Here is a 26686-nt window from a genome sequence, read left to right as displayed (position 1 = left end):
ACACGGGGCTCGGAGCCGGGGCTGCGGCCGGGCACGAACCTCGGCGGCCGGGGCCGGGCGTGTGTGTCGGGGGCGGGGGGACAGCCCCGGCCGGGCCCGCCAGGGGGCGCTGCCGCCTCGGCCCGCCCGGCCGCGGGCGCTTCCCGCCACCGCCTGCGGCACCGGCACCGGCACCGGGATCAGCGGGTGCCCCTTGCAGTCGCTGCCCGGGCTCAGCACCTCTCCTCCTTGAGGGCTGCTGCGCATCGGTGCTCCGAGGCAGCAAACAGCCGCGCTTGGGCCGCGCTGCACGGGGAGCCTGAGAGGGTCTGTGCAAGGCAGCGGGGCGCAGCGTGTTTCCCACCACGCGCTCGTGCTTGCCCAGCACGGGGTCAGAGCCTTGCGGGTACCGTGGCGTCCCCTGGCCTGTCTGAAAAGGCCTGCCGGCATTGTCCCGCAACGCCTTCCCAGAGGGGACCGATTCCCATCCAGGCCACCTCAGGCTGCTTCTCCTCTTGCCAAGGATGCTGAGCTCTTCATGACTTTTAGGAAGGCCAAGTGACACCTCTAGGTCCTCCAAGTGCTGCCATGGCACAGGGAGTTCACGATGTCAAGAATAAAGCGAACGCAAATGCTCCAGCACGATGCTCAGCTTAGTGGGTGTCTCACCTTTGCCTGGCTGCCTTGGGCAAACACAGCAGCAGCTTCCACCCGGTAATTTTCCCCATCCCAAGGACGCACACAAAGATCTCAGCTTGGAGTTGTTATTAACACTAACAAGCTCCCTGGGCATTCAAATCAGGCAATTCCCTGCAGATCCTTGTGCATTTCTTCCTGTCAGGCTTTCCTTCCTGGAGATCTGCTGTGTCACCACCATCGTCCCCCAGATGCTGTCCCCAAGATTCCTTGCCAACAGAACAATCCTTTGTGTCTCCTGCTGTTATTTTCCTGCTTCTTCCTGGCTATGCCTGAGTTCCCGATCCTCTCAGCCATGGCCTTCAGTCATGGTGTCACCATACGCAAAGTGCTTGGCAAAAAGCACTGTCATGACAAAGAAGCTCTGCTCCCTGCCAGCGCCGGGAGTGTGGGCAGTGGGCTTTTTGGTCACCTCCTCCCAGGTGGCTCTGCTGCTGCAATGTCCCTTCTGCAAAGGGAAGTTTGGTAGCTATAGAGGAATTATAGAGCAATTATACAATTAACCTTACATAATTAACCTAATTATACAATTAACCTGTTAATTAACATTGATAATACACAGCTGTGGGCTGCCTTCAGGGTCGGTGGGTTGGCTGATGTGGATAATGCGCAGCTGTGGCTGGTTCCTGCTAAGTAGTTAAATAGCTCTAAGGGGTATGGAAGGGGACCACTGGATGAAGAGAGACCTGGAAGAAGCAGAGGGAGGAGAAAGAGTGCACGTGTGTTCTGGATGTATAAAAAACCAAGGAGAGTGCCAGGGAGATGTGTGAAGTAGAAGGGGGGGCTGGATAAGGTAGAGGCTGGCTGCAAGAGGAGCCCTGGGTGAAGAGAGAATCCAGATGCAGCAGAGGAACGCAGCAGGGTGGACTGGCCTGAAGAGGATGAGGAAACAGCATGGACAGTAGATGACCTTGTGAAACCTTGTGAGGGATTGGCAGCTCTGCCGGGGCAAGATGCGGGAGCTACTTATTGAAGTTAAGGGGGTATGTGATGGTAAAAGCCTTGTTGCAGCCGGCTAGTTTGGATACTGCTGTGACAGTTAACTATCTCTACTGCTGTACTGGGCCAGCATGAGCATGGCGTGTTGGGGTTGGGTTGACCTTGCCTGGATGCAACGTCTCCCCCACTCTGCTCTATCACTCCCACTCCTCACCAGGATGGAAAAACAAGAAGGCTCATGGTTTGTGGCAAGGACAGGGAAATTTTGACCCAGCAGTTGGTGTCACAGGCAAACAGGCTCAGCTTGGAGAAATTAATTTCTTGCCAATCAAATCAGAGTAGGAGAATGAGAAATGAGAATAAATTTTAAAACACCTTCCCTGCAACACTTCCTTATGCCTGGGCTCACCTTCCGTCCTGACGTCCCTACTTCCTCCCCCAGAGGAACACAGGAGGATGTGCAATGGGTGCTGCAGTCAGTTCATAACTCATTCCCTCTGCCGCCTCTTCCTCCCCATGCTCTTTCCCTGCTGCGGTGTGGGGTCCCTCCCGTGGGAGACTGTCCTTCTCCAACACGAGTCCTTTCCGTGGGCTGCAGTTCTTCACAAACTGCTACAGCGTGGATCCCCCGTGGGGCCACAGATCTTGCCAGAAGCCTGCTCCATGATGGGATCTCCATGGGGTCACAGCTTCCTTCAGGGCACATCCACCTGCTGTGGCATGGGCTCCTCCATGGGCTGCAGGTGGATGTCTGCCCCACCCTTAACCTCCATGGGCTGCAGGGGGACAAGCTGCATCACCAGCTCATCAGGGACAACCTGTGTCATGAGCCACACATGAACCTGGAGCACCTCATCCCCTCCTCCTTCTTTGCTGACTTCAGTGCCTGCAGAGTTGTTTCTCTCCCATATTCTCATTCCTCTCTCCCACATGCTCTTGTGCACCACTTTTTCAACCTTCTTAAATGTATTATTGTGGAGGCGCCACCACCGTCACTGACTGGCCCAGCTTTGGTCAGTGGCAGGTCCGTCTTGTAGCCACCTGAAACTGGCTCTGAACAACATGGGGCGGCACTGACTGGCACCTTCTCACAGAAGCCACCCCGGCAGCCCCCCTGCTACCATAACCTTGCCCCATAAACCAAATACATTCCACTCCTCACCTCTGTGAATCAAGTGTTTTCAATTAACAGTCATATATGCCCTTCTCAGACAGTCCACAATGCTCACAAACTCCCCCTTACATCAGCAGGCCACAGCCAGGGCACAGGACACTGTGCAGATCGCGTCCACAGAAGGATTACTCCATTGCGGTTGGTCATGCTTTTAGAGCATTTGCTTCCATTGGAAACAGATCTGACATCATTGCTACTGTGAACCACCGCAAGCTGGACAGAAGTTGACTGCAAATCAGCAGATAGTAGCAGCTGGGACAACCTGAGTTCTCAGGGTATAAATCAAGGCAATCAGCAGGGGAGTAAGAGAGGTGTAAAGAACCATGGCAGCTCCATCAGTAGGTGGTTTAAATCACCATCAAAAAACCCCCAGAACCTCTGGCAGCAGCGCCCTTAGTTTGGACTGTAAAACCTGCATGGATTCTGTACCCGTTTCCTCCATGTCCAAGATCTCCTCGGTCGGGCAGGCAAACCAGGGGGCATGCCAAGGGCCAGGAGCAGCGCCTTGGCGGTGCTGTGGCCAAATGGCTTACTCGTCTGTATGGAGAAATGCCATCCCTCCCTCTTCTACAAGGACCATTGCAGGTGCTATCCTCATTAAGAAGGAACTCCAGCTTGTTACAAGGTTTACTGTGGTTGGGTTAGGAAGTGCAGCTGTGCTGCTGCAGGTGATGGTTCCTTGTAGCACAGCTAGGGAAAAAGGATTTCAGACATGCAAGTGAAATGCCCTGATAAAACATTGCCCTTCAGTCGTGGTCCTTGGCGAGGAGCGACTCCTCTTGGGTCTGCACAGGGAGGCAGGCAGCAGAGGTCCTCCTGCCACATGAGCCGGGCATTGCTGCTGCTCAGCAGGCAGGGGCTGGGGATCTCTTCCACCCCACTAACATAGCCAGGCCCTGTTAGAACAGAAAGTCACAACTGAGACAGCCTGGGGGCAAGCCATTGCTTTGAATCCACAAGGAGAAGTGGTTTCTTGCTGGTACCTTTGTAACGTTGGCTCAGGCACACAATTACAAACTGGCTGCCCCGGCTTCACAGTCCACTTCCAGCCTGCTCCTGCTGCTGTGGGAAGGCCTCCTGCAGAGAGGTGTTTTGCCATAGACCGGGTCAGTACAACGAAAAGAGACCCCTAGTTAAAGAAGTGAGTTTATCTTTACTTACATTTTAAAAAATAGAATAGGAAGTGAAACAAGTAGTAAGTGAAAGGATACAGCAAGAATAAAACAAGGCAATGCACCTAATCACTGCTGCCTATGACAGGCTACAGCGGTTAAGAAAGATACATCACCAACTGCCTTAATACTTTACCGTCATCCGGGTCCACAGCTGCTGGGAGCCCTGGTTACAGTGAGGATTTGGAGAGCCTGTCCCAGCATTTGGGAGGTCCTACACAGGGCATCCACTCATAGGTGAGGTCTCCAAAGTCACTGTCAGAGGGTCCAGCTCTTATAGTGTTGAATAAACAAGATCACCTGATTTCAAATGCAGAGACATCTGGTTTCACACTCCTCCCACAGATCCCACCAAAGCCTGGCCCGGGCTACCAGGAGGAACCAAGGGAGCCTCCCTTACCTACTTGATTTTAACCACCGGTTTCCATAGAAGGCCATATATCTGGTTTCACAGCCTTGACCACCTGCCTCCAAGCAAGGAAGGATGCACTCCATCTTTGCAAATGATTATATTCTATCTAAGCTACATCTTTCACTAATGATCATGCATATTTTACCAATGATTGGATACTAAATACAGATATATATATATAAAACATTTGGTTGGCGTGTTCATCTAGATGTGAAAGTTGGCTCCTGGTCCCAGCCAGTCCCCAGCGAGGCTGGTGCGGCTGCAGGAGCTGACGCAGCTGTGAAAGTTCATGTGCACAGGCTTGAGAGGCAGAGGGGAAAGGTTCAGCCCTTCGTCCTGCCTCAGCTGGGGACTGTGGTGGCAGCTACAGTGCATTACCAGGAGCCCCTGGCAGGTTTGCAGACATTGGAGAGCAGAGGGCAGCCCACCGTCCTTCTGCCACGGCCTCGGCTGAGCAGCAGGACCCTGAAGGCCTTGTGGGAGCGGGGTTGTGAATGGGGGCTGCTGCGCTCGCCAGCTGTTTTCTGCAGTCCCTGCCAGCTGTGTGAGCCAAGGGCCCTGGGTGAGAAGTGGCAGAGGAGCCCTGCTCCAGGAGCAGGAGGCAGTAAAATCGAGCAGCCCTTTGGCTTGCCTGGGGATAGCGGTTCTGGGGCCCAGGGTGGGACAAGCACCTGGCGCCTGTGGCTAATGTGGGCAGGTGAAGGGACACAGGGGGACTGCCTGTACAACGGAGAGCTGTGTGGCAGTGTCCTCCCCCTGCCAGAGTGCGGGAGCGTGCCTGTCCCTGTGCGGCTGGTTTCTGCAGCAGATGCTCTTTACAGAGATGTTTCTCTTCAGGTTCCTGCTCCACGGCCAGAGGGGAAGGGAGAGTGTGCGACACCTGGGTCCGATGCCAGGAGAAGATCACCAGGGATGCCATTCCCTCTGATGGACGGTACCTACACCACGAGGCTCTGGAGAACGTTCTGGTGGTAGAGGCTGGGGGACAGGTGCAACGAGGCCTGCCTGGAGCAGCAGGGAGAGAGTTTTGCTCCACCCTCTGGGCTGTGGTTTGGAGGCCTCTTTGATCGGGCAGAGGCAGAGGAAGAGGTGAAGTTGCAAGCATCAGGTCCCTCCGGCTGGCAGGTGCCTGCACACCCCGTGAAGGGAGAGCGTGACATGGCCCTGATTGTGCTGGCAGCCCTGGCGGGACTGGCAGCCTTTGGTGAGATGCCACTTCCAGGCTGGGGTGAACGAGGCAAGAGTTTGCGCAGCTGGTGGTGGAAGCACGGAGGTGTCAGTCCTGACGGCCTGGGGGATCAGGGAGTGTTTCTGTAGGGAGAGCCGGGGCTGCAGGTGGGTATGGCAAATAATGTGGGAGATGTCAGGAGTAACGAGCATAAGAGGAAGGACAAGACTTTACGCTGCATTTGCAGGTACCGAGCATTCTTGAGTGTGCTGCTAATACAGTCCAAGCCTGAAAGAGGGAAGACGCTGGGGAACGGAGCTGTGTGGCATCTAGGAGCTTCTCTCCTAGGTGTGCTGGAGAAAAGGTTACCAGCCTCTGCAGGGCTGTCTGTAAACCTCGGGGGACAAACAGAGAAGGCTAACTAGAGTCAAGGAGAGCTGAAATGCTGTACAGGGACAGGGCAAGGGCAGAGGACGTGGTGTGTCATATGGAGGAGCTTCGCTAGCAAGAAGATACAGTCAGAGGTGGGAGAAGGACAGCTCATGGCTGCTGCTGCTGAAGGAGACAGCAGCAGTTAACATAGCTCAGAGGCAGATACGGAGAGAAAGAGTGGCTGGAAAGACATGTGCGCACTGCTGGAAAGCAGGATGATCTGGGCGGTGAGGAGTGGCAAGCAGCTGCAGAAAGAAGGGTGCAGGGACAAGCAGCTCAGCATCTCAGAGCCTGGGAAAAGTGAGATGGAGAGCGGGGACAGTGAGCAAGCCCAGGAAGTGACAGATGGACTGGTGCACAGGCAAGCAAGGCTGAAAGATATTTCTGGCTTTACAGGTCATGCCCAAAAGGACTCTGTGCTCCAGTTCCCCGCAGAAATGACCATCCAGAGAGGACACAGCACAGCTCTGCGCTGCAATTTCTCCACCAGTTCTGCCAGTCCCTACATCTTCTGGTACCAGCAGCGCCAGACGCAGTCCCCTCAGATGCTGCTGCAGGGAGTGTACAAATGGAAACTGCAGGTGGATTCAGGGAGGTTCTTGTCTTCACTGTCTGTGGAGACCTCCCAGGTGGTTCTGCATGTGTGGGATGCTGAGCTCCAGGACAGCGCTGCCTATTTCTGTGCACTGAGCCCACAGTGGTGCCCACAGCACACAGCAGTGCATAGAAACATGGGCGGTGCTGTGAGGGGCACATCCCTCCCTGCCACTGCTTGCCTGGAGCTCTGAGCTCAGCCTACTCAGCAGCAGCACCTGGGGGCTGTGGTGAGGCTGGGCCTCTGCCTCCCCAGCCTGTACTGCTGTGAGGCACAGGCCTGTGTGACTTGTGCAGCTGCGTCTGGATCCAGGCTCTTTGATGATGAGAAGCGCTCAAGAAAGCACCGCAGAGTGGACGTTTTCAAGGCCCTTCCAGATATCGAGCCTGTCCACATCTCAAGCCTATGTGTGGAGGATAATGTAAAGCTGGAGAACATCCCCTTTGCTGCAGCCACCCAAAGAATTCCCATGGTACCAGGAAAAGAAAGGAAAAGAAACATTAAATCCCTCAGTGGTAGCAGCTCCCGCCTGACCTTGGTGATCTCCTCAGGGGTCTGGGACCAGCCCCTGCCCTTGCAGAGGGAGCCGTTCCACAGTGAAACACTCATAATCCCCTCTTGGTGGAGGACAGGGATGTAGGGATTTCCATCCTTCCACTTGTACACTTTTGTCAAGACGTCGGGATTTTCATGGAGGAAATAGGATATGAGACTGTGGTGGCTGCCAAGAGACACTTCTCCCCACCCGAAGGGATGAGATTTACAGGTAAAGGGAATTCTAGGTATGTTCCCCCAGCACTGCAGCCAATTCCTGAGCAATTCCCCTCCTTGCCTTGCACCTGGGGGTTGGCTGAACCCTGAGCCTGCAATCTCACCCTGTTCAGATGCATGGATCAGCCTTTGGCAGCTTATAGAAAGCGAGGTGGAGCATGAGCCCAGTGCCAAAGCTGACAAACGGATAGATACGGCGGACACGGAGCCAGGCAATGCTGAAATACCTTTCTGGCTTGACAGATCACAGGCAGAAGGAATTTACGCTGCAGTTCCACCAGAAGCGACCATGCAGGTAGGACACACCAGAAGAGGATTGTTCTCCAAAGGCCTGAGCCATGATCGAGCACTTCCTCCGGGGAGAGGCACCTTTCAGCTTCTGGAGGGCCCTGGGACCGTGCTGTAGACACAGGTTGGAGGTCAGGCAGCTGGGGAGGCAGGGGATGCCTGGTGGCCAGTGGCTGCAGGTGAGTCAGCAGTGTGCCCTTGTGGCAAAGCACACCTACTGCGCTCTGAGATGCCAGCGAAAGCGGAGCCAGCACAGGCAGGGAAGTCATCCTTCTCCTCTCTTTGGCACTCCTGAGACCATGCCTGGGCTCCTGCGTTCAGGCTGGGGCTCCTCGGTGTGCAGGCAAGGTACAGGCGTGTTGGAGGGAGTCCAGCGGGAGGCCCCAAGGCAGGCAGGGAGCTTGAGGGCATGATGCACTCAGAGCCTGAGGGAACGAGGCCTTAGCAAAAGAAGGCTCAAAGGGAGACCTTATGGGTGTCTACAGCTACGTGCTCTGAGCACGTGGAGAAGATGAAGCCAGGCTCTTCTCCAAGTGCACGGTGCCGGTAGGCCGAGAGGCCACAGACACAGTTTGGAACCTGCGGAATTCTACTGACGTGTGAGGACCTTATTTTCCAGTTCTTTTTGACCCTGAAAAAGCTCAAGGACTGGAATGCACTGTCCATAAATGTTGTGCAGGCTCTGGCCTTGGACGTTTTCAAGACTCGTCTGGACACAGCCCTGACCGGCCCTGTCCAACCTACATCATGCTATGGGAAGAGCAGAAACAGTTTGGCAGGTTTGTTTGATGGGACTGGAAGTAAGGGCAGGACAGCTGGAGATCCAGCTGGTTTGGAGGAAAGGGAAATTGGCAGGGTTACGGTCATCGGGAAAGGCTGTGTGGTGTTGGGTGAGCTTGGCAGAAGCTGATTTATAAGAGGGGTTGAGCAGCGGGGCACAAAGCTTCATGTGTTGCTTCCTCGAGTACCGATCTTCTTTTGGATAGAAGGAGAAAGTCCACAGTGCCTGTGGGGCTGAGTGGGACAGTTGGTGTCTGCAGGGCTTGGGGGTGTTGAAGATGATGTTTGTAAGAGCTGCAGCCTTGGGCTGTGCTGACAGGAGCTTGGCGCTAGGCACCGTGAAGGCGCTAGGACAGGCCAACCCCACCAAGGCCTTGTGCTGTGAGAGAGAGGACACAGGCATCAGGGAAGGAGAGACTCCCACGACATTGCATGGGAGGATGTGTCAGAGAGGTTGGTCCCCAGCTGCAGGCCTGTCGCCCCTCCACCCTGGCAAGGCAGAAGCTGCTGAGTGCAGGAGCAACAGGTGCCACTGCTGGAGGAGGCAGGAGCACAGCACAGGCATTTCAGGCATGCTAAGAACAAGAATTCTCTCCTCCCTTTCTCGTTCTGGGTTCCCCTGGCAGAGTCGTTTCTGGCAGCTCTGCTCTCTCAGAGCTCCCGGTGGGGACGCGGGCGGTCTTTGAGTCGCTCTCACACATGCAGGACGATCCATCTCAGCATGGTCCTTGCGTATCTCGTCATCGTTGACTTCCTGAGGCAACCGCTGGGTAAGCCTTGGCTTTGACTGACGGTACGATTCCTCGTCTGCTCTGGTACCAGCAGAAGAAAGGCTAAGCCCCACAGCACGTCTCGTAGCAGGCAGCGGGTAGTCCCAGGCAGAGCGGCCATTTCACCACGTTGCTGAACACCACAGGGAAATAGAGCGTCCTGCAGCCAGCGCAAGTCGAGGTCTCGGCCAGTGCCGTGCACCTCGCTGCTGTGCAAGACACCCTGGCACAGGGAGATGCTCCGGCTGTGCGACGAGCCAGGGGAGGGAGGGGACGTGCCTGTGCAAGGCTGAGCTTGGGGGAAGGGGCCCTCAGGTGTCCCCGGGCAGCGCTCCTTCCCCCGTCCACCCAGAGCTCTGCAGGCCAAGACCCTCTTCCAGGGAGGGCCGGTGTCAGTGGCCTGAGAGGCAGCAGAAGGCGGTGAAAGAATCTGAGGTCCCCGTGCCTTCGCTGTGGCTTACGTGAGTATTCTGCCCAATGGCTCTGCTGAGGTGACAGGCAATGCAGGAGATCAGCGCAGTTTCTGCATTGGTGCCTTGCTGCTGCTCTTTGCTTTCTGGTTTCCCTGCGGCACGTTGCTTCTTCAGGTATTCCTGCAGGCCTGTCTCTTAGAGCAGCTGCTCGAGGATGCGTCCCTCACAGGTCAGAGCTCAAGGTAAGAGGAAAGGTACATAAGTGACATGCCACGTGGCAATGCTCCTTCCTGGAACGACATGATGACAAGGATTTTGGAAAACCCTCCGGCTGCTGTGTGTTGGGAGCCTGAGGAAGTCTCTTCTCAGTGCGCTCTGTCCGTCCCTGGAGCCTTTCTTATGCCCTACCTTGTGTGCTGCCCTCAGCCCTGCCTCATCTCTTCTGCAGTGGGACCATGCTGTACAAGTCTATCCAAGAGCTGAATGGGGGAGCAGACCAGCAGGCAGAGGTGGGCAACATGTCCTCCAGGAGAAAAGCTGGCCTGGGGGAAAGCTGCTTCCTGCCTGGGGGAAGGCCAGGCAGCACAGAGCAGCTGCGGGGGCTTGGGCACTGGGTGCCGTCGTCTGTGGCCTGGCCAGGCTGATTTCAGCATCAGCCTGTGAGTCGCCTTAAGCCCTGCCCATGCGTGCAACTGCCGTGCTGTGCAGGGAACTGTTTCTGGCATAGAGGGTGTACAGGTCACCTGCCCTTGCTATCCTTGCCCTTGGGTGCAGGCCATGGCCCATCATTATGGGGACAGGTGGCAGGAGGAGGAGGAGGAGAATGTCTTGGGCTCTTGTAAATGCTTTTTCCTCACTCCAGCCCCACTCCTGCTTCCTTTGGAGCCATCTTCTCACTGAGCTTCCTTTTGCAGCACTACGCTACTGAAACCATGAGGAATACCATTCCTCATAGGCCTGAGAGCTGCTGACAGCTCAGGCACGCCAGCAGCACCAGGATCCTCACTGAGGGACAGCCGTGGTTGGGCTGCCCATCTGCAGGACATGCTCTGAGGCCAAGGGGCTGCTCCTGAGCAGAGATGCCAGGATACAGGGTCTGATTGTCACTGACTTGGGAGGAGCTGGCTGTGTCTTCCTCAGCCTGAAAGGGAAGGGGAGGCTGAATCTTTGGCTGCTTCAAAGATGTACTCAGAAGAGTCCCCTGGGATAAGGCCCTAGAGGCAACAGGGGCCCAAGAAAGCTGGTTCCTAGTCAAGAATTGCATTCTCCGGGCTCAAGTGCTGCTGCAACAAGGCTTTACCCGTTGGTCAGATTCTATTGTCAGTGCTGTATCACCTTCCTCCAGAGATCAGACCACACTCCTCCTGTTCCATCTGACCTTTTCTCCACAATCCTCTGGGCTATTTAACCACTTAGTGGGAACGAGCTACAGCTGCACATCATCCATGTCAATCAACCTGCTGCTGCTGAGGAAAGGCCACAGATGCATGTTATCAATGCTAATTAACCCTCTGCCTTCATTCCTCTACAAAGAGCAGCCCATGCCAACAAGGAAGAAGTCTGGAAAGAATGCCAGGAGGCCTACATGGATGAACAAGGAGCTCCTGGTCAATCTCAAACACAAAAAGGAAGCATACGCAAGGTGGAAGCCACAACAAGTAACCTGGGAGGCGTACAGAGACAACCTCCAATGAGGTTAAGGAAGGGAAAGCCCAGCTGGAAGTCAGTCGAGGGAGGGATGTCAAAGGCAAGAAGGGCTCCTCTAAGGGCATGGGTAACAAAAGGAAGAATACAGCAAATGAAGGAGCATGCTCAATGAGATGAGGGCCCTGGTGGCACAGAATAGGGGAAAAACTGAGGTGCTGAAGGCTGCCTTTGCCTTGGTAGACACCAAGCTGGCCATGAGCCAGTACTGTGCCCCTGCGCCAAGGAGTTCCAAGGGAATCCTCGGCCGCCTCAGACAAAGCATTGCCAAGAGGCCAAGAGAGGCGATTGCTCCCCTTTTCTCAGCACTGCTGGGCAACAGCTGGAGTGGCGTCTTCTCCCATACTTTGTTGATCCCCAAAGTGGTGACAAAAGGGATCAAGAAGAGGTGAGTAGCAAAGGGCCTGGACTAGCAGGCTCCAGGAGTTGTGAGCAGTGGTGCAAAGCCCAGCAGGCAGACAATAGCAGGGCCTCTCAGGGATAGGCAGCAGGACCCACACTCCAATGTTTTCATGAATGCCAGGGGAAATGGAAAGGAGGATGCTTACCACAAGTTTAGGGATGAAAGCCAACCACAGGAACAGACGGTATCTCTGTGGAGCCAAAATTGTTCCCAGCAGGGGCAGGATCTACCTGTTCAAAGGAAACAGAGAAGAGGGACTGCACTCGGGAAGTGCTCTGCAACAGAAGCCAAGGCAATGAAGAACTGCTGGAACACGGGGAGGTGTGCTTAAACAACAGGCCAACAGCAACAACAAGAACTGGAATGGATGTGCCTGGACGTTCCTGCAGTACCAACCTGAGCGAGCCTGTCCAAGGCTGGACCGACTGTGACCTCGCGTAACCTCATGCAGTGGGCATTGTTGCAAGCAGGGGTGGATCTCGATGAGCTCTGGAGGTCCGTTGTGCCCAACGCTGTGCTTCCCCAACACCCCTGCTCAGCCTGAGCCCCGCAAGCCCGTGGGCACACGCGTCCTCACGCTGCCTTTGCCTGCACAGGACACTGCGGCCCAGGGCTGGGGCTGCAGAGGCAGCAGAAGGCAGGCTCTGAGGCTGCTCCCCGGCACCCGCAGGGCAGCGGGGGCTGCCGCTTCCAGCCCCGGAGCGGGGAGGCAGCTCTGGAAGCTGCTCCATCTCCCGGGCCGAGGCCCCGCTGCTGCCCCAGGCTGCGGCGAGCCCCCGAGCGGCGCCGGCGCCGGGCTCAGCCCCGGGGCGGAGCTGGCGGCGGCGCGGAGCAGAGGAGGCGGCGGAGAGGAGGCGCCGCGGCCGCCGCCCAGAGCCGGGGCTGGCGCGGGGCAGCGAGGCGCGGGCGGCGGAGCGGCGGCATGCGGCGGGGCCGGGGCGCAGGGCTGGCGGGGCTGGCCGCGCTGCTGCTGGGTGCGCGGGGCTGGCGGCGGGGGGCGGGCCGGGGCTCGGCCTGCGGGGGCCCCCGCGGGGCTGCCGTCCCCTCGGGCTTCTGCACGGAGCCCTGCCGCCGCGCCGGGCTCGCGTCCCTCCCTCCCTCTGCTGCCATCCCGCCTTCCCTGCGGAAACTCGCCGTGCTCTCGCTGTCCAGCCCTGCCCGCTGCCTCCTTCCCTCCGCCTTCTGCCGCGGAGCGCCTGCAGCCGCTCCTTCCCCGCTGCTGCTTCCCCTCGGGCTCCTTCCCCGCTGCTGCTTCCCCGCTGCTGCTTCCCCGCTGCTGCTTCCCCTCGGGCTCCTTCCCCGCTGCTGCTTCCCCTCGGGCTCCTTCCCCGCTGCTGCTTCCCCGCTGCTGCTTCCCCTCGGGCTCCTTCCCCGCTGCTGCTTCCCCTCGGGCTCCTTCCCTTTGTCCCTGTTTTTCTCCAGTGACTCCACCTGTCACTCTCGCGTTCGTATGTCTGCCAGCCGTTAACGGACACCTCCGTTAATGCACCGCTAGACATCCTCTGGAAACACTTCTCCCCCCGCCATGCCCGAATGTTCCCGACTGGGATTTGCCATGGCGAACGGCAGGCGGGGCAGGGCACCAAGCAGGTTTTGAGGATTCCCCCTTCTTTTTCTCCTTGGCAGTGGCTGTGGGCAGAGCCCAGGTGCAGCAGGAGCCGTCGGCAGAGACCACCGAGGACACCGGCATCGCCATCAGCTGCTCACACCCCAGCATACGGACAGAAGAGTCGATAGTGTGGTACCGCCAGCTCCCGGGCCGAGGCCCCGCATTCATCACGAGCGGTCACAAAGGGTCCAGAGAGGTGCAGGACCCTCCGGGGCGGATGTCGGTGGCGGCAGACCGCCGGTCCAGCGCCCTGTGGCTCGCCCGGCCCCGGCGCAGGGACGCGGCGGTGTATTACTGCGCCGTGGGAGACACGGGGCTCGGAGCCGGGGCTGCGGCCGGGCACGAACCTCGGCGGCCGGGGCCGGGCGTGTGTGTCGGGGGCGGGGGGACAGCCCCGGCCGGGCCCGCCAGGGGGCGCTGCCGCCTCGGCCCGCCCGGCCGCGGGCGCTTCCCGCCACCGCCTGCGGCACCGGCACCGGCACCGGGATCAGCGGGTGCCCCTTGCAGTCGCTGCCCGGGCTCAGCACCTCTCCTCCTTGAGGGCTGCTGCGCATCGGTGCTCCGAGGCAGCAAACAGCCGCGCTTGGGCCGCGCTGCACGGGGAGCCTGAGAGGGTCTGTGCAAGGCAGCGGGGCGCAGCGTGTTTCCCACCACGCGCTCGTGCTTGCCCAGCACGGGGTCAGAGCCTTGCGGGTACCGTGGCGTCCCCTGGCCTGTCTGAAAAGGCCTGCCGGCATTGTCCCGCAACGCCTTCCCAGAGGGGACCGATTCCCATCCAGGCCACCTCAGGCTGCTTCTCCTCTTGCCAAGGATGCTGAGCTCTTCATGACTTTTAGGAGGGCCAAGTGACACCTCTAGGTCCTCCAAGTGCTGCCATGGCACAGGGAGTTCACGATGTCAAGAATAAAGCGAACGCAAATGCTCCAGCACGATGCTCAGCTTAGTGGGTGTCTCACCTTTGCCTGGCTGCCTTGGGCAAACACAGCAGCAGCTTCCACCCGGTAATTTTCCCCATCCCAAGGACACACACAAAGATCTCAGCTTGGAGTTGTTATTAACACTAACAAGCTCCCTGGGCATTCAAATCAGGCAATTCCCTGCAGATCCTTGTGCATTTCTTCCTGTCAGGCTTTCCTTCCTGGAGATCTGCTGTGTCACCACCATCGTCCCCCAGATGCTGTCCCCAAGATTCCTTGCCAACAGAACAATCCTTTGTGTCTCCTGCTGTTATTTTCCTGCTTCTTCCTGGCTATGCCTGAGTTCCCGATCCTCTCAGCCATGGCCTTCAGTCATGGTGTCACCATACGCAAAGTGCTTGGCAAAAAGCACTGTCATGACAAAGAAGCTCTGCTCCCTGCCAGCGCCGGGAGTGTGGGCAGTGGGCTTTTTGGTCACCTCCTCCCAGGTGGCTCTGCTGCTGCAATGTCCCTTCTGCACCAGGAAGGTTGTTAGACCATTTCTACTGCTGTACTGGGCCAGCATGAGCATGGCGTGTTGGGGTTGGGTTGACCTTGCCTGGCTGCAACGTCTCCCCCACTCTGCTCTATCACTCCCACTACTCACCAGGATGGAAAAATAAGAAGGCTCATGGTTTGTGGCAAGGACAGGGAAATTTTGACCCAGCAGTTGGTGTCACAGGCAAACAGGCTCAGCTTGGAGAAATTAATTTCTTGCCAATCAAATCAGAGTAGGAGAATGAGAAATGAGAATAAATTTTAAAACACCTTCCCTGCAACACTTCCTTATGCCTGGGCTCACCTTCCGTCCTGACGTCCCTACTTCCTCCCCCAGAGGAACACAGGAGGATGTGCAATGGGTGCTGCAGTCAGTTCATAACTCATTCCCTCTGCCGCCTCTTCCTCCTCATGCTCTTTCCCTGCTGCGGTGTGGGGTCCCTCCCGTGGGAGACTGTCCTTCTCCAACACGAGTCCTTTCCGTGGGCTGCAGTTCTTCCCAAACTGCTACAGCGTGGATCCCCCGTGGGGCCACAGATCTTGCCAGAAGCCTGCTCCATGATGGGATCTCCATGGGGTCACAGCTTCCTTCAGGGCACATCCACCTGCTGTGGCATGGGCTCCTCCATGGGCTGCAGGTGGATGTCTGCCCCACCCTTAACCTCCATGGGCTGCAGGGGGACAAGCTGCATCACCAGCTCATCAGGGACAACCTGTGTCATGAGCCACACATGAACCTGGAGCACCTCATCCCCTCCTCCTTCTTTGCTGACTTCAGTGCCTGCAGAGTTGTTTCTCTCCCATATTCTCATTCCTCTCTCCCACATGCTCTTGTGCACCACTTTTTCAACCTTCTTAAATGTATTATTGTGGAGGCGCCACCACCGTCACTGACTGGCCCAGCTTTGGTCAGTGGCAGGTCCGTCTTGTAGCCACCTGAAACTGGCTCTGAACAACATGGGGCGGCACTGACTGGCATCTTCTCACAGAAGCCACCCCGGCAGCCCCCCTGCTACCATAACCTTGCCCCATAAACCAAATACATTCCACTCCTCACCTCTGTGAATCAAGTGTTTTCAATTAACAGTCATATAGGCCCTTCTCAGACAGTCCACAATGCTCACAAACTCCCCCTTACATCAGCAGGCCACAGCCAGGGCACAGGACACTGTGCAGATCGCGTCCACAGAAGGATTACTCCATTGCGGTTGGTCATGCTTTTAGAGCATTTGCTTCCATTGGAAACAGATCTGACATCATTGCTACTGTGAACCACCGCAAGCTGGACAGAAGTTGACTGCAAATCAGCAGATAGTAGCAGCTGGGACAACTTGAGTTCTCAGGGTATAAATCAAGGCAATCAGCAGGGGAGTAAGAGAGGTGTAAAGAACCATGGCAGCTCCATCAGTAGGTGGTTTAAATCACCATCAAAAAACCCCCAGAACCTCTGGCAGCAGCGCCCTTAGTTTGGACTGTAAAACCTGCATGGATTCTGTACCCGTTTCCTCCATGTCCAAGATCTCCTCGGTCGGGCAGGCAAACCAGGGGGCATGCCAAGGGCCAGGAGCAGCGCCTTGGCGGTGCTGTGGCCAAATGGCTTACTCGTCTGTATGGAGAAATGCCATCCCTCCCTCTTCTACAAGGACCATTGCAGGTGCTATCCTCATTAAGAAGGAACTCCAGCTTGTTACAAGGTTTACTGTGGTTGGGTTAGGAAGTGCAGCTGTGCTGCTGCAGGTGATGGTTCCTTGTAGCACAGCTAGGGAAAAAGGATTTCAGACATGCAAGTGAAATGCCCTGATAAAACATTGCCCTTCAGTCGTGGTCCCTGGCGAGGAGCGACTCCTCTTGGGTCTGCACAGGGAGGCAGGCAGCAGAGGTCCTCCTGCCACATGAGCCGGGCATTGCTGCTGCTCAGCAGGCAGGGGCTGGGGATCTCTTCCACCCCACTAACATAGCTAGGCCCTGTTAGAACAGAAAGTCACAACTGAGACAGCCTGGGGGCAAGCCATTGCTTTGAATCCACAAGGAGAAGTGGTTTCTTGCTGGTACCTTTGTAACGTTGGCTCAGGCACACAATTACAAACTGGCTGCCCCGGCTTCACAGTCCACTTCCAGCCTGCTCCTGCTGCTGTGGGAAGGCCTCCTGCAGAGAGGTGTTTTGCCATAGACCGGGTCAGTACAACGAAAAGAGACCCCTAGTTAAAGAAGTGAGTTTATCTTTACTTACATTTTAAAAAATAGAATAGGAAGTGAAACAAGTAGTAAGTGAAAGGATACAGCAAGAATAAAACAAGGCAATGCACCTAATCACTGCTGCCTATGACAGGCTACAGCGGTTAAGAAAGATACATCACCAATTGCCTTAATACTTTACCGTCATCCGGGTCCACAGCTGCTGGGAGCCCTGGTTACAGTGAGGATTTGGAGAGCCTGTCCCAGCATTTGGGAGGTCCTACACAGGGCATCCACTCATAGGTGAGGTCTCCAAAGTCACTGTCAGAGGGTCCAGCTCTTATAGTGCTGAATAAACAAGATCACCTAATTTCAAATGCAGAGACATCTGGTTTCACTCTCCTCTCAGATCCCACCAAAGCCTGGCCCGGGCTACCAGGAGGAACCAAGGGAGCCTCCCTTACCTACTTGATTTTAACCACCGGTTTCCATAGAAGGCCATATATCTGGTTTCACAGCCTTGACCACCTGCCTCCAAGCAAGGAAGGATGCACTCCATCTTTGCAAATGATTATATTCTATCTAAGCTACATCTTTCACTAATGATCATGCATATTTTACCAATGATTGGATACTAAATACAGATATATATATATATATATGTAAAACATTTGGTTGGCGTGTTCATCTAGATGTCAAAGTTGGCTCCTGGTCCCAGCCAGTCCCCAGCGAGGCTGGTGCGGCTGCAGGAGCTGACGCAGCTGTGAAAGTTCATGTGCACAGGCTTGAGAGGCAGAGGGGAAAGGTTCAGCCCTTCGTCCTGCCTCAGCTGGGGACTGTGGTGGCAGCTACAGTGCATTACCAGGAGCCCCTGGCAGGTTTGCAGACATTGGAGAGCAGAGGGCAGCCCACCGTCCTTCTGCCACGGCCTCGGCTGAGCAGCAGGACCCTGAAGGCCTTGTGGGAGCGGGGTTGTGAATGGGGGCTGCTGCGCTCGCCAGCTGTTTTCTGCAGTCCCTGCCAGCTGTGTGAGCCAAGGGCCCTGGGTGAGAAGTGGCAGAGGAGCCCTGCTCCAGGAGCAGGAGGCAGTAAAACCGAGCAGCCCTTTGGCTTGCCTGGGGATAGCGGTTCTGGGGCCCAGGGTGGGACAAGCACCTGGCGCCTGTGGCTAATGTGGGCAGGCGAAGGGACACAGGGGGACTGCCTGTACAACGGAGAGCTGTGTGGCAGTGTCCTCCCCCTGCCAGAGTGCGGGAGCGTGCCTGTCCCTGTGCGGCTGGTTTCTGCAGCAGATGCTCTTTACAGAGATGTTTCTCTTCAGGTTCCTGCTCCACGGCCAGAGGGGAAGGGAGAGTGTGCGACACCTGGGTCCGATGCCAGGAGAAGATCACCAGGGATGCCATTCCCTCTGATGGACGGTACCTACACCACGAGGCTCTGGAGAACGTTCTGGTGGTAGAGGCTGGGGGACAGGTGCAACGAGGCCTGCCTGGAGCAGCAGGGAGAGAGTTTTGCTCCACCCTCTGGGCTGTGGTTTGGAGGCCTCTTTGATCGGGCAGAGGCAGAGGAAGAGGTGAAGTTGCAAGCATCAGGTCCCTCCGGCTGGCAGGTGCCTGCACACCCCGTGAAGGGAGAGCGTGACATGGCCCTGATTGTGCTGGCAGCCCTGGCGGGACTGGCAGCCTTTGGTGAGATGCCACTTCCAGGCTGGGGTGAACGAGGCAAGAGTTTGCGCAGCTGGTGGTGGAAGCACGGAGGTGTCAGTCCTGACGGCCTGGGGGATCAGGGAGTGTTTCTGTAGGGAGAGCCGGGGCTGCAGGTGGGTATGGCAAATAATGTGGGAGATGTCAGGAGTAACGAGCATAAGAGGAAGGACAAGACTTTACGCTGCATTTGCAGGTACCGAGCATTCTTGAGTGTGCTGCTAATACAGTCCAAGCCTGAAAGAGGGAAGACGCTGGGGAACGGAGCTGTGTGGCATCTAGGAGCTTCTCTCCTAGGTGTGCTGGAGAAAAGGCTACCAGCCTCTGCAGGGCTGTCTCTAAACCTCGGGGGACAAACAGAGAAGGCTAACTAGAGTCAAGGAGAGCTGAAATGCTGTACAGGGACAGGGCAAGGGCAGAGGACGTGCTGTGTCATATGGAGGAGCTTCGCTAGCAAGAAGATACAGTCAGAGGTGGGAGAAGGACAGCTCATGGCTGCCGCTGCTGAAGGAGACAGCAGCAGTTAACATAGCTCAGAGGCAGATACGGAGAGAAAGAGTGGCTGGAAAGACATGTGCGCACTGCTGGAAAGCAGGATGATCTGGGCGGTGAGGAGTGGCAAGCAGCTGCAGAAAGAAGGGTGCAGGGACAAGCAGCTCAGCATCTCAGAGCCTGGGAAAAGTGAGATGGAGAGCGGGGACAGTGAGCAAGCCCAGGAAGTGACAGATGGACTGGTGCACAGGCAAGCAAGGCTGAAAGATATTTCTGGCTTTACAGGTCATGCCCAAAAGGACTCTGTGCTCCAGTTCCCTGCAGAAATGACCATCCAGAGAGGACACAGCACAGCTCTGCGCTGCAATTTCTCCACCAGTTCTGCCAATCCCTACATCTTCTGGTACCAGCAGCGCCAGACGCAGTCCCCTCAGATGCTGCTGCAGGAAGTGCACAAATGGAAACCGCAGGTGGATTCAGGGAGGTTCTCGTCTTCACTGTCTGTGGAGACCTCCCAGGTGGTTCTGCATGTGCGGGATGCTGAGCTCCAGGACAGCGCTGCCTATTTCTGTGCACTGAGCCCACAGTGGTGCCCACAGCACGCAGTAGCGCATAGAAACATGGGTGGTGCTGTGAGGGGCACATCCCTCCCTGCCACTGCTTGCCTGGAGCTCTGAGCTCAGCCTACTCAGCAGCAGCACCTGGGGGCTGTGGTGAGGCTGGGCCTCTGCCTCCCCAGCCTGTACTGCTGTGAGGCACAGGCCTGTGTGACTTGTGCAGCTGCGTCTGGATCCAGGCTCTTTGATGATGAGAAGCGCTCGAGAAAGCACCGCAGAGTGGACGTTTTCAAGGCCCTTCCAGATATCGAGCCTGTCCACATCTCAAGCCTATGTGTGGAGGATAATGTAAAGCTGGAGAACATCCCCTTTGCTGCAGCCACCCAAAGAATTCCCATGGTACCAGGAAAAGAAAGGAAAAGAAACATTAAATCCCTCAGTGGTAGCAGCTCCCGCCTGACCTTGGTGATCTCCTCAGGGGTCTGGGACCAGCCCCTGCCCTTGCAGAGGGAGCAGTTCCACAGTGACACACTCATGTGGCCGCAGAAGGGGTGTGTCTGGGACAAGCCAGACTCCCCTTGGGGCGCAGCCGCTGAGGCTGGGGCATCAGAAGTGATGTAGCAGTGAGCCTGTCTCTAGGCTCACGTGAAGGCAAATACCCTCTCTTGTAAAGGCAGAGAAAGGCAGGAGCAACATTAATTTACAGAGCAGCTGAGCAAATGGTTTGGCTGCCCTGCGAATGCTCACGCATTCTTGTTATTTTTCCCCTGTTTTAATTGATGTGCTGGCCTTTGCTCTGCTGCTGTTTTGCCTGCAGGTGCGGGTGCGGTAATTGCCCGTAGCAAGAGGGAGCTGCCAGCAGCCTCCTCTGTGCGCCTTGAGCTGGCTGGCTTTATCCTGCAGACACAAAACAGGTTTTGCACATAATCACACCAGGGTAATGACAGTGCACGTGTTTCACCTAAGGCTGTGGTAGCGGACGGGCTGCAGGGATGGCTTCTGCGAGAAGCTGCCAGAAGCTGCCCCCATGTCAGAGCCATAGACAGAGCCAATGACAGCCTGCTGCTGGCCAAAGCAGAGCTAATCAGCAGCGCTGGCAGCGCCTCTCTGATAACATATGCAAGAAGGGGTAAAAGGTGCTGTGCATCACCTGCGAGAGAAGAGTCAGAAAATGTGAGAGAAACAACTTGGCAGGCACCGAGGTCTTTGAGGAAGGAGGGGGAGCCGGTGCCTGAAGTGCCAGAGCAGATACTCCCCTGCAGCCATGGAGAAGACACTGGTGACACAGCTTGTCTTGTGCCAACCCACGGAGGACTATGATGCAGCACATACCCACCCTGCAGCCCACGGAGGACCTCATGCCACAACAGGTGGAGATGCCCTGAAGGAAGCTGCAGAGCATAGAGAACCCTGTGCTGGAGGAGGCTCCTCAGAGAAACTGCGGCCCACAGAGAGGAGCCTACGGAGGAGACATTTTTCTAGCAGGACCTGTACAGCAGGGGGGACCCAGACTGGAACAATCCATTCCTGAAGGACTGCAGACCGTGGAAAGGACTTTATGAAGAATGGCAGTGCATGGGAAGGACCCATTTGGAGAACTTTGTCAAGGACTGCCTCCCAGAGGAGGGAGTAATGTAAGTCTACGAGATACCGCTTTTAATAAAAAGTTCCTCTAGCTTTCAGTGGTGAGTGAACTCGCACAACTTGGTAGTTTCCACAGTCAGAGTAGATGAATATGAATTTGTTAATTTCCAACCCTCTAACACTGAGTGGAGGGTAATCTACTTAACGGTTACACAATCTTACTGGTCAACTACACATGCTCGTTGAGGAAGGGTGTCTTTGTGGGCCGAGGCATCTGGTGTAAGGGCTGTGAGTTATAGTATTATAATGAAGGCAGTTTGCTTAAGGACAAATCTCTTGCTACCTGTGCAACAAGGATGAGGTACAACTTTCCTGGATGTAATTCTTCTGCAGAGTCACCTTGTCCCAAGCAGCAATTGCCTCAGCTAATTATCCTTGATAGTTCTTTGCATGGCACATCCTGAATCAAAAGTATGTGGATGTTCTCTTTCTTCAAGAAGATGTGCAGATTATTAAACAAAACCGTATGTCCATATAGTATTGTTCATTAGCTTATACATTCTGGTTAAAACATTTTGTACCATGCCCAAAAGCCAGGGACCTACAGTCCTACACCAGGACCCAGTCGCTTGCTTTACAGGCCAGCCCGGGTTACTGAAAGGCAAATGCCCCTGCTGGATAACCCCAGGCTCTAGGAGTGTTTGGCTTGGTGGAGACCTGTCAGCAAGCCCTGAAGGCAGCCAGTCCTGCTCTGAGGCTACTGTCCTGGAGGGAGGGGGCTGCATAATGTGGGGGGCAAAGTCCTCCCCGCTGTGAGCTGGGTGGATGTGGGAGGAATATTTTCCCCCGCTGGATATGGAAAGCCTTTCCTGCTAAGGGATCGCGGCCTGTGATATGTAGCAGGGCACTCTGGAAGCCCACCCCAACTTGTAAGTAGCTCGTTTCCTCCTGGCTGCAAGGTTAGAAAGACTTTTGGAGACAACTCTTCTGCCTCTGCCCCCAACAGCCCCTTCCCAACTGTGTTACCGGTCATTGCTTTCGTCTTGGGGTGATGGTGCAGATTGCCATGAATTAGGGTTACTTCTGCCCCAGTATCCAGCAGAGCCGTAACACGGCGAGTGTTGTGCTGGCTCCGCAGTGTCACAAGCAGAACTCAAGGGCTGTGTTCATTCCCGCCCCTGGCCAGCCCTGTCCCTGCCCCAGGGCTGAAGAGGGGACACCCCTTCCCTGGGCTGGTTTGCAGGTGAGGAGGGATGCCACCCCGTGTGCCCCCTGCTCCCACACCACCATGTGCTGCCCAGATGCGTTTGAGCTACCGCGCCTGCATCTCACCTGGGGCTGCTGCTTCAGCTCCGAACATCCCCACGTCCACCTCCAGCACGGATGCCACAACCAACACAGCACAGGTTCTCCTTGCCTTTTCCTTGTGCGGGCCCACGCTGCCTGAAACAAGTTAATTGTTCAGGGGGGCTGGGACATTCCGATAATCCCTCCTCACTTCCCGCTTCACCAGGAAAACCACCTAGGCCACGTGTCCCGTAACAGCCTTCCATGGCTGTGTGCGCGGGCCCAGTCGGGCATTTGCTCTGTCTCTGCTTCACTATTGAATAATGGGCCATATACGATTTATTTAAAGAACATGTGCTCATGTTTGTCTGAGGAGACCCTTATTGTTAACTTGAGGGTGTACTAAATCCTTGAATGGGTGACACAGGGAGGGTGCTAATTGTCCAGGCATGAGATATCTTAATATTGTTACCTTGAAGATGTACTAAATCCTTGAATGGGTGACAGAGGGAATGTTGTGCTAATTGTCCAGGTGTGAAATATGTTAATGAGTTCATGGAAAGTTAATGAATAGACATGAGTGACTTGTATAAAGAAGGGGCTGAAAGGTTCCCTTGCTGTGCATGACTTTGGTGGAGCGATCCCCCATGCACCCACCGCTGCCAAATAAAGATAACCTGCGCTTGCTCATATATTGCTAGAGTGATTCTTTAAATCACTGTCCTTCCCCTGCAAAGGCATTTCCCACGGGGACCTGCCAGCTGCACCAAACGTTTTGCACCAGGAGCTGCTGGTTTGATTCCCAGTGGAAAGGCACCCAGACTCTGTAAATGGCCATTTCTTATCCCAGAGAATGCCACTGAAGAAAGAGATGGCAGTACAGATAATCCTATGTCCTTCAGACGCTGGGAGCCCTAAGCTACGTGCTGTCAAATAGGTGGCTCCAGTCAGGGCACAGCACACCACGCTCGTCCTGCCCATGAAAAGGTCACCCCTTCTTGGTCAGTCAAACTCTAAGACGATTGTCATGAAATAAAACAGCTCTATTCAGCATTTCTGCTGCGAAACAGAAGCCATGTTCACATGAGACCTTCCTGCTGCACTTCAGATAGAGGCAAGGACACAAGGGCAGTGCAATCACTGGCACCAAGCCGAAGCTGCCTGAAAGCTCATCGGCTGCAATGGACGGGCTGAGTTTGTCCCCTGGCCAAGGGATCTGTGCAGAACAACACGGGCCTGAAGGCCAGGCTCTGCTTGTAGCAGGGCACAGCAGAGGCCAGGGCCTCCTCAGGATACCTGGATCACCAACTCCCTGACCTACGGTGATGTGGGGGTGAGGGTGATGGCACCCTGCTGGTTGTTTCCCTCATGTGAAGAAATGCCAGCTCTTGACCCTGCTCAGAGCAGCTTTCACATCCTCCTTTCTTAGGGTGTAAACCAAGGTGTTGAGCAGAAGAGGAAGAACCACGCAGAGAACAGCCGCTACTCTGCCTAGTGACCTTTTCTCGGGGGCTCCCGTGTAGGTGAAGACACATGAGGCATAGAACCAGGCCACAGCATTGAAATGAGAAGCACAGCCTGAGACAGCTCAGTGCCCGTCTTCTGCACAGAAGAGCTGCAGCATGATTTAAATCTCCATTGGAAAGGACAACCGCTGGCAGCAATGCCCTTAGTTTGAGGTCTAAAACTTGGGTGGATCCTGTGCCCCTTTTCTATCTTTCCATGGTCTCCGTTGGGCAAGCAAGCTAGAGGTCGTGCCAAGAGCCAGTAGCAGCGCTCTGGCAGGGCTTTGGCAAAAGGCCTTACTTGCCAGGCACGCAACAGAAACGCCCTTATAATGGTGTTGGCCTTTTCACATTTTTGCTATGCTTGTATGTGCTTCATTAGCCATAATCCCCTCTCGGTGGAGGACAGGGGTGTAGGGATTTCCATCCTTCCACTTGTACATTTCTGTCAAGACATCGGGGTTTTCGTGGAGGAAATAGGATATGAGGCTGTGGTGGCTGCCAAGAGACAATTCCATCTCCCAGAAGGGATGAGATTTACAGGTAAGAGAATCCTCTTCCCCCAGCACTGCAGCCAATTCCTGAGCACAAGGTCTGTGGTGGAGAGGAAGCCTGCACGGCTCTGAACAGCACTCAGCTGTTCAGAGTCGACGTTCTTGGGCTTCTGAAGCACAGAGGAAAACCTGGTTTGTGCAGCGGCAGAGGCCCTCGCCGTGAACCGGTGGTAAAGGATCCCTTCTCCAGGCATTCTTTGCATGCGGTTCAAAGCAGCCAGCCAGCACGCTTGCCTCAGCGGTGGTGTCCCGGAGCCCAGGGCAGCACAGGCCGCCAGGGGTTCTCCAGGTGGGTACTTGGAGGGATGGATGAAGCCTGGCTGTAAAGCAGAGGGCAACATGGTGCTGTGGGTTGTGGTTAGGCTGGGCGTGTGCCTCCCCAGCCTCTGTGCCAGTGAGGAAAGCTGTGGAGATTGGTATGGGGGCGACTTTTTCAGCCAAGTCCAAGCCCAGGGGCTTGGAACACAGGAGTGAATCCTCAGCAGAAGGAACCTACTTGTCTTGCTCCTAGGCTCCCCCCAGCATCCACCGAGAGCTGCCGTTGGAGAGAATGGTTCTAGGCAGGAGGCATGATCATGCTCGTGACTTAATTCCTGGCCAAATGAGCCCAAGGAGGGAAGATTGGAATGCTAAGAACAAGAATTCTCTCCTCCCTTTCTCGTTCTTGGTTCCCCTGGCAGAGTCGTTTCTGGCAGCTCTGCTCTCTCAGAGCTCCCGGTGGGGATGCGGGCGGGAAACAAGGTTTGGAACCTGCGGAATTCTACTGACGTGTGAGGACCTTATTTTCCAGTTCTTTTTGACCCTGAAAAAGCTCAAGGACTGGAATGCACTGTCCATAAATGTTGTGCAGGCTCTGGCCTTGGACGTTTTCAAGACTCGTCTGGACACAGCCCTGACCGGCCCTGTCCAACCTACATCATGCTATGGGAAGAGCAGAAACAGTTTGGCAGGTTTGTTTGATGGGACTGGAAGTAAGGGGAGGACAGCTGGAGATCCAGCTGCTTTGGAGGAAAGGGAAATTGGCAGGGTTACGGTCATCGGGAAAGGCTGTGTGGTGTTGGGTGAGCTTGGCAGAAGCTGATTTATAAGAGGGGTTGAGCAGCGGGGCACAAAGCTTCCTGTGTTGCTTCCTCGAGTACCGATCTTCTTTTGGATAGAAGGAGAAAGCCCACAGTGCCTGTGGGGCTGAGTGGGACAGTTGGTGTCTGCAGGGCTTGGGGGTGTTGAAGATGATGTTTGTAAGAGCTGCAGCCTTGGGCTGTGCTGACAGGAGCTTGGCGCTAGGCACCGTGAAGGCGCTAGGACAGGCCAACCCCACCAAGGCCTTGTGCTGTGAGAGAGAGGACACAGGCATCAGGGAAGGAGAGACTCCCACGACATTGCATGGGAGGATGTGTCAGAGAGGTTGGTCCCCAGCTGCAGGCCTGTCGCCCCTCCACCCTGGCAAGGCAGAAGCTGCTGAGTGCAGGAGCAACAGGTGCCACTGCTGGAGGAGGCAGGAGCACAGCACAGGCATTTCAGGCATGCTAAGAACAAGAATTCTCTCCTCCCTTTCTCGTTCTGGGTTCCCCTGGCAGAGTCGTTTCTGGCAGCTCTGCTCTCTCAGAGCTCCCGGTGGGGACGCGGGCGGGAAACAAGGGAAACAAGGGAAAGGGAAAAACTCCTGTCCTTGGAAGAACAGCACCACGCACCAGGGCAGCCCGGGGTCACCCATAGAAAGCAGTCCTGTGCAGAGAACAAACTAGGCTTCTGGTAGACACCAAGCTGGCCATGAGCCAGTACTGTGCCCCTGCGCCAAGGAGTTCCAAGGGAATCCTCGGCCGCCTCAGACAAAGCATTGCCAAGAGGCCAAGAGAGGCGATTGCTCCCCTTTTCTCAGCACTGCTGGGCAACAGCTGGAGCGGCATCTTCTCGCACACCTTCTCTATGACCCAAGTGGGCTGCAGAGGCAGCAGAAGGCAGGCTCTGAGGCTGCTCCCCGGCACCCGCAGGGCAGCGGGGGCTGCCGCTTCCAGCCCCGGAGCGGGGAGGCAGCTCCGGAAGCTGCTCCATCTCCCGGGCCGAGGCCCC

At 55.9% G+C, this 26686-nt stretch overlaps 1 gene segment (V, D, J or C); it reads left to right on the top strand.

The window, feature by feature from the left end:
- Positions 1 to 18289: 18289 nt before the first annotated feature.
- Positions 18290 to 20518, top strand: LOC130149287 (T cell receptor alpha variable 13-1-like). The segment is given in 4 exon segments: positions 18290 to 18622; positions 19415 to 19718; positions 19926 to 20085; positions 20504 to 20518. Coding segments are annotated over 4 exon segments (525 nt in total).
- The last annotated feature ends 6168 nt before the right edge of the window (positions 20519 to 26686 follow it).

This window comes from Falco biarmicus, chromosome 4 (assembly GCF_023638135.1).
Source record: "Falco biarmicus isolate bFalBia1 chromosome 4, bFalBia1.pri, whole genome shotgun sequence".
In the NCBI taxonomy this organism is placed as follows: Eukaryota; Metazoa; Chordata; class Aves; order Falconiformes; family Falconidae; genus Falco; species Falco biarmicus.
This window is presented reverse-complemented; position numbering and strand designations above follow the sequence as displayed.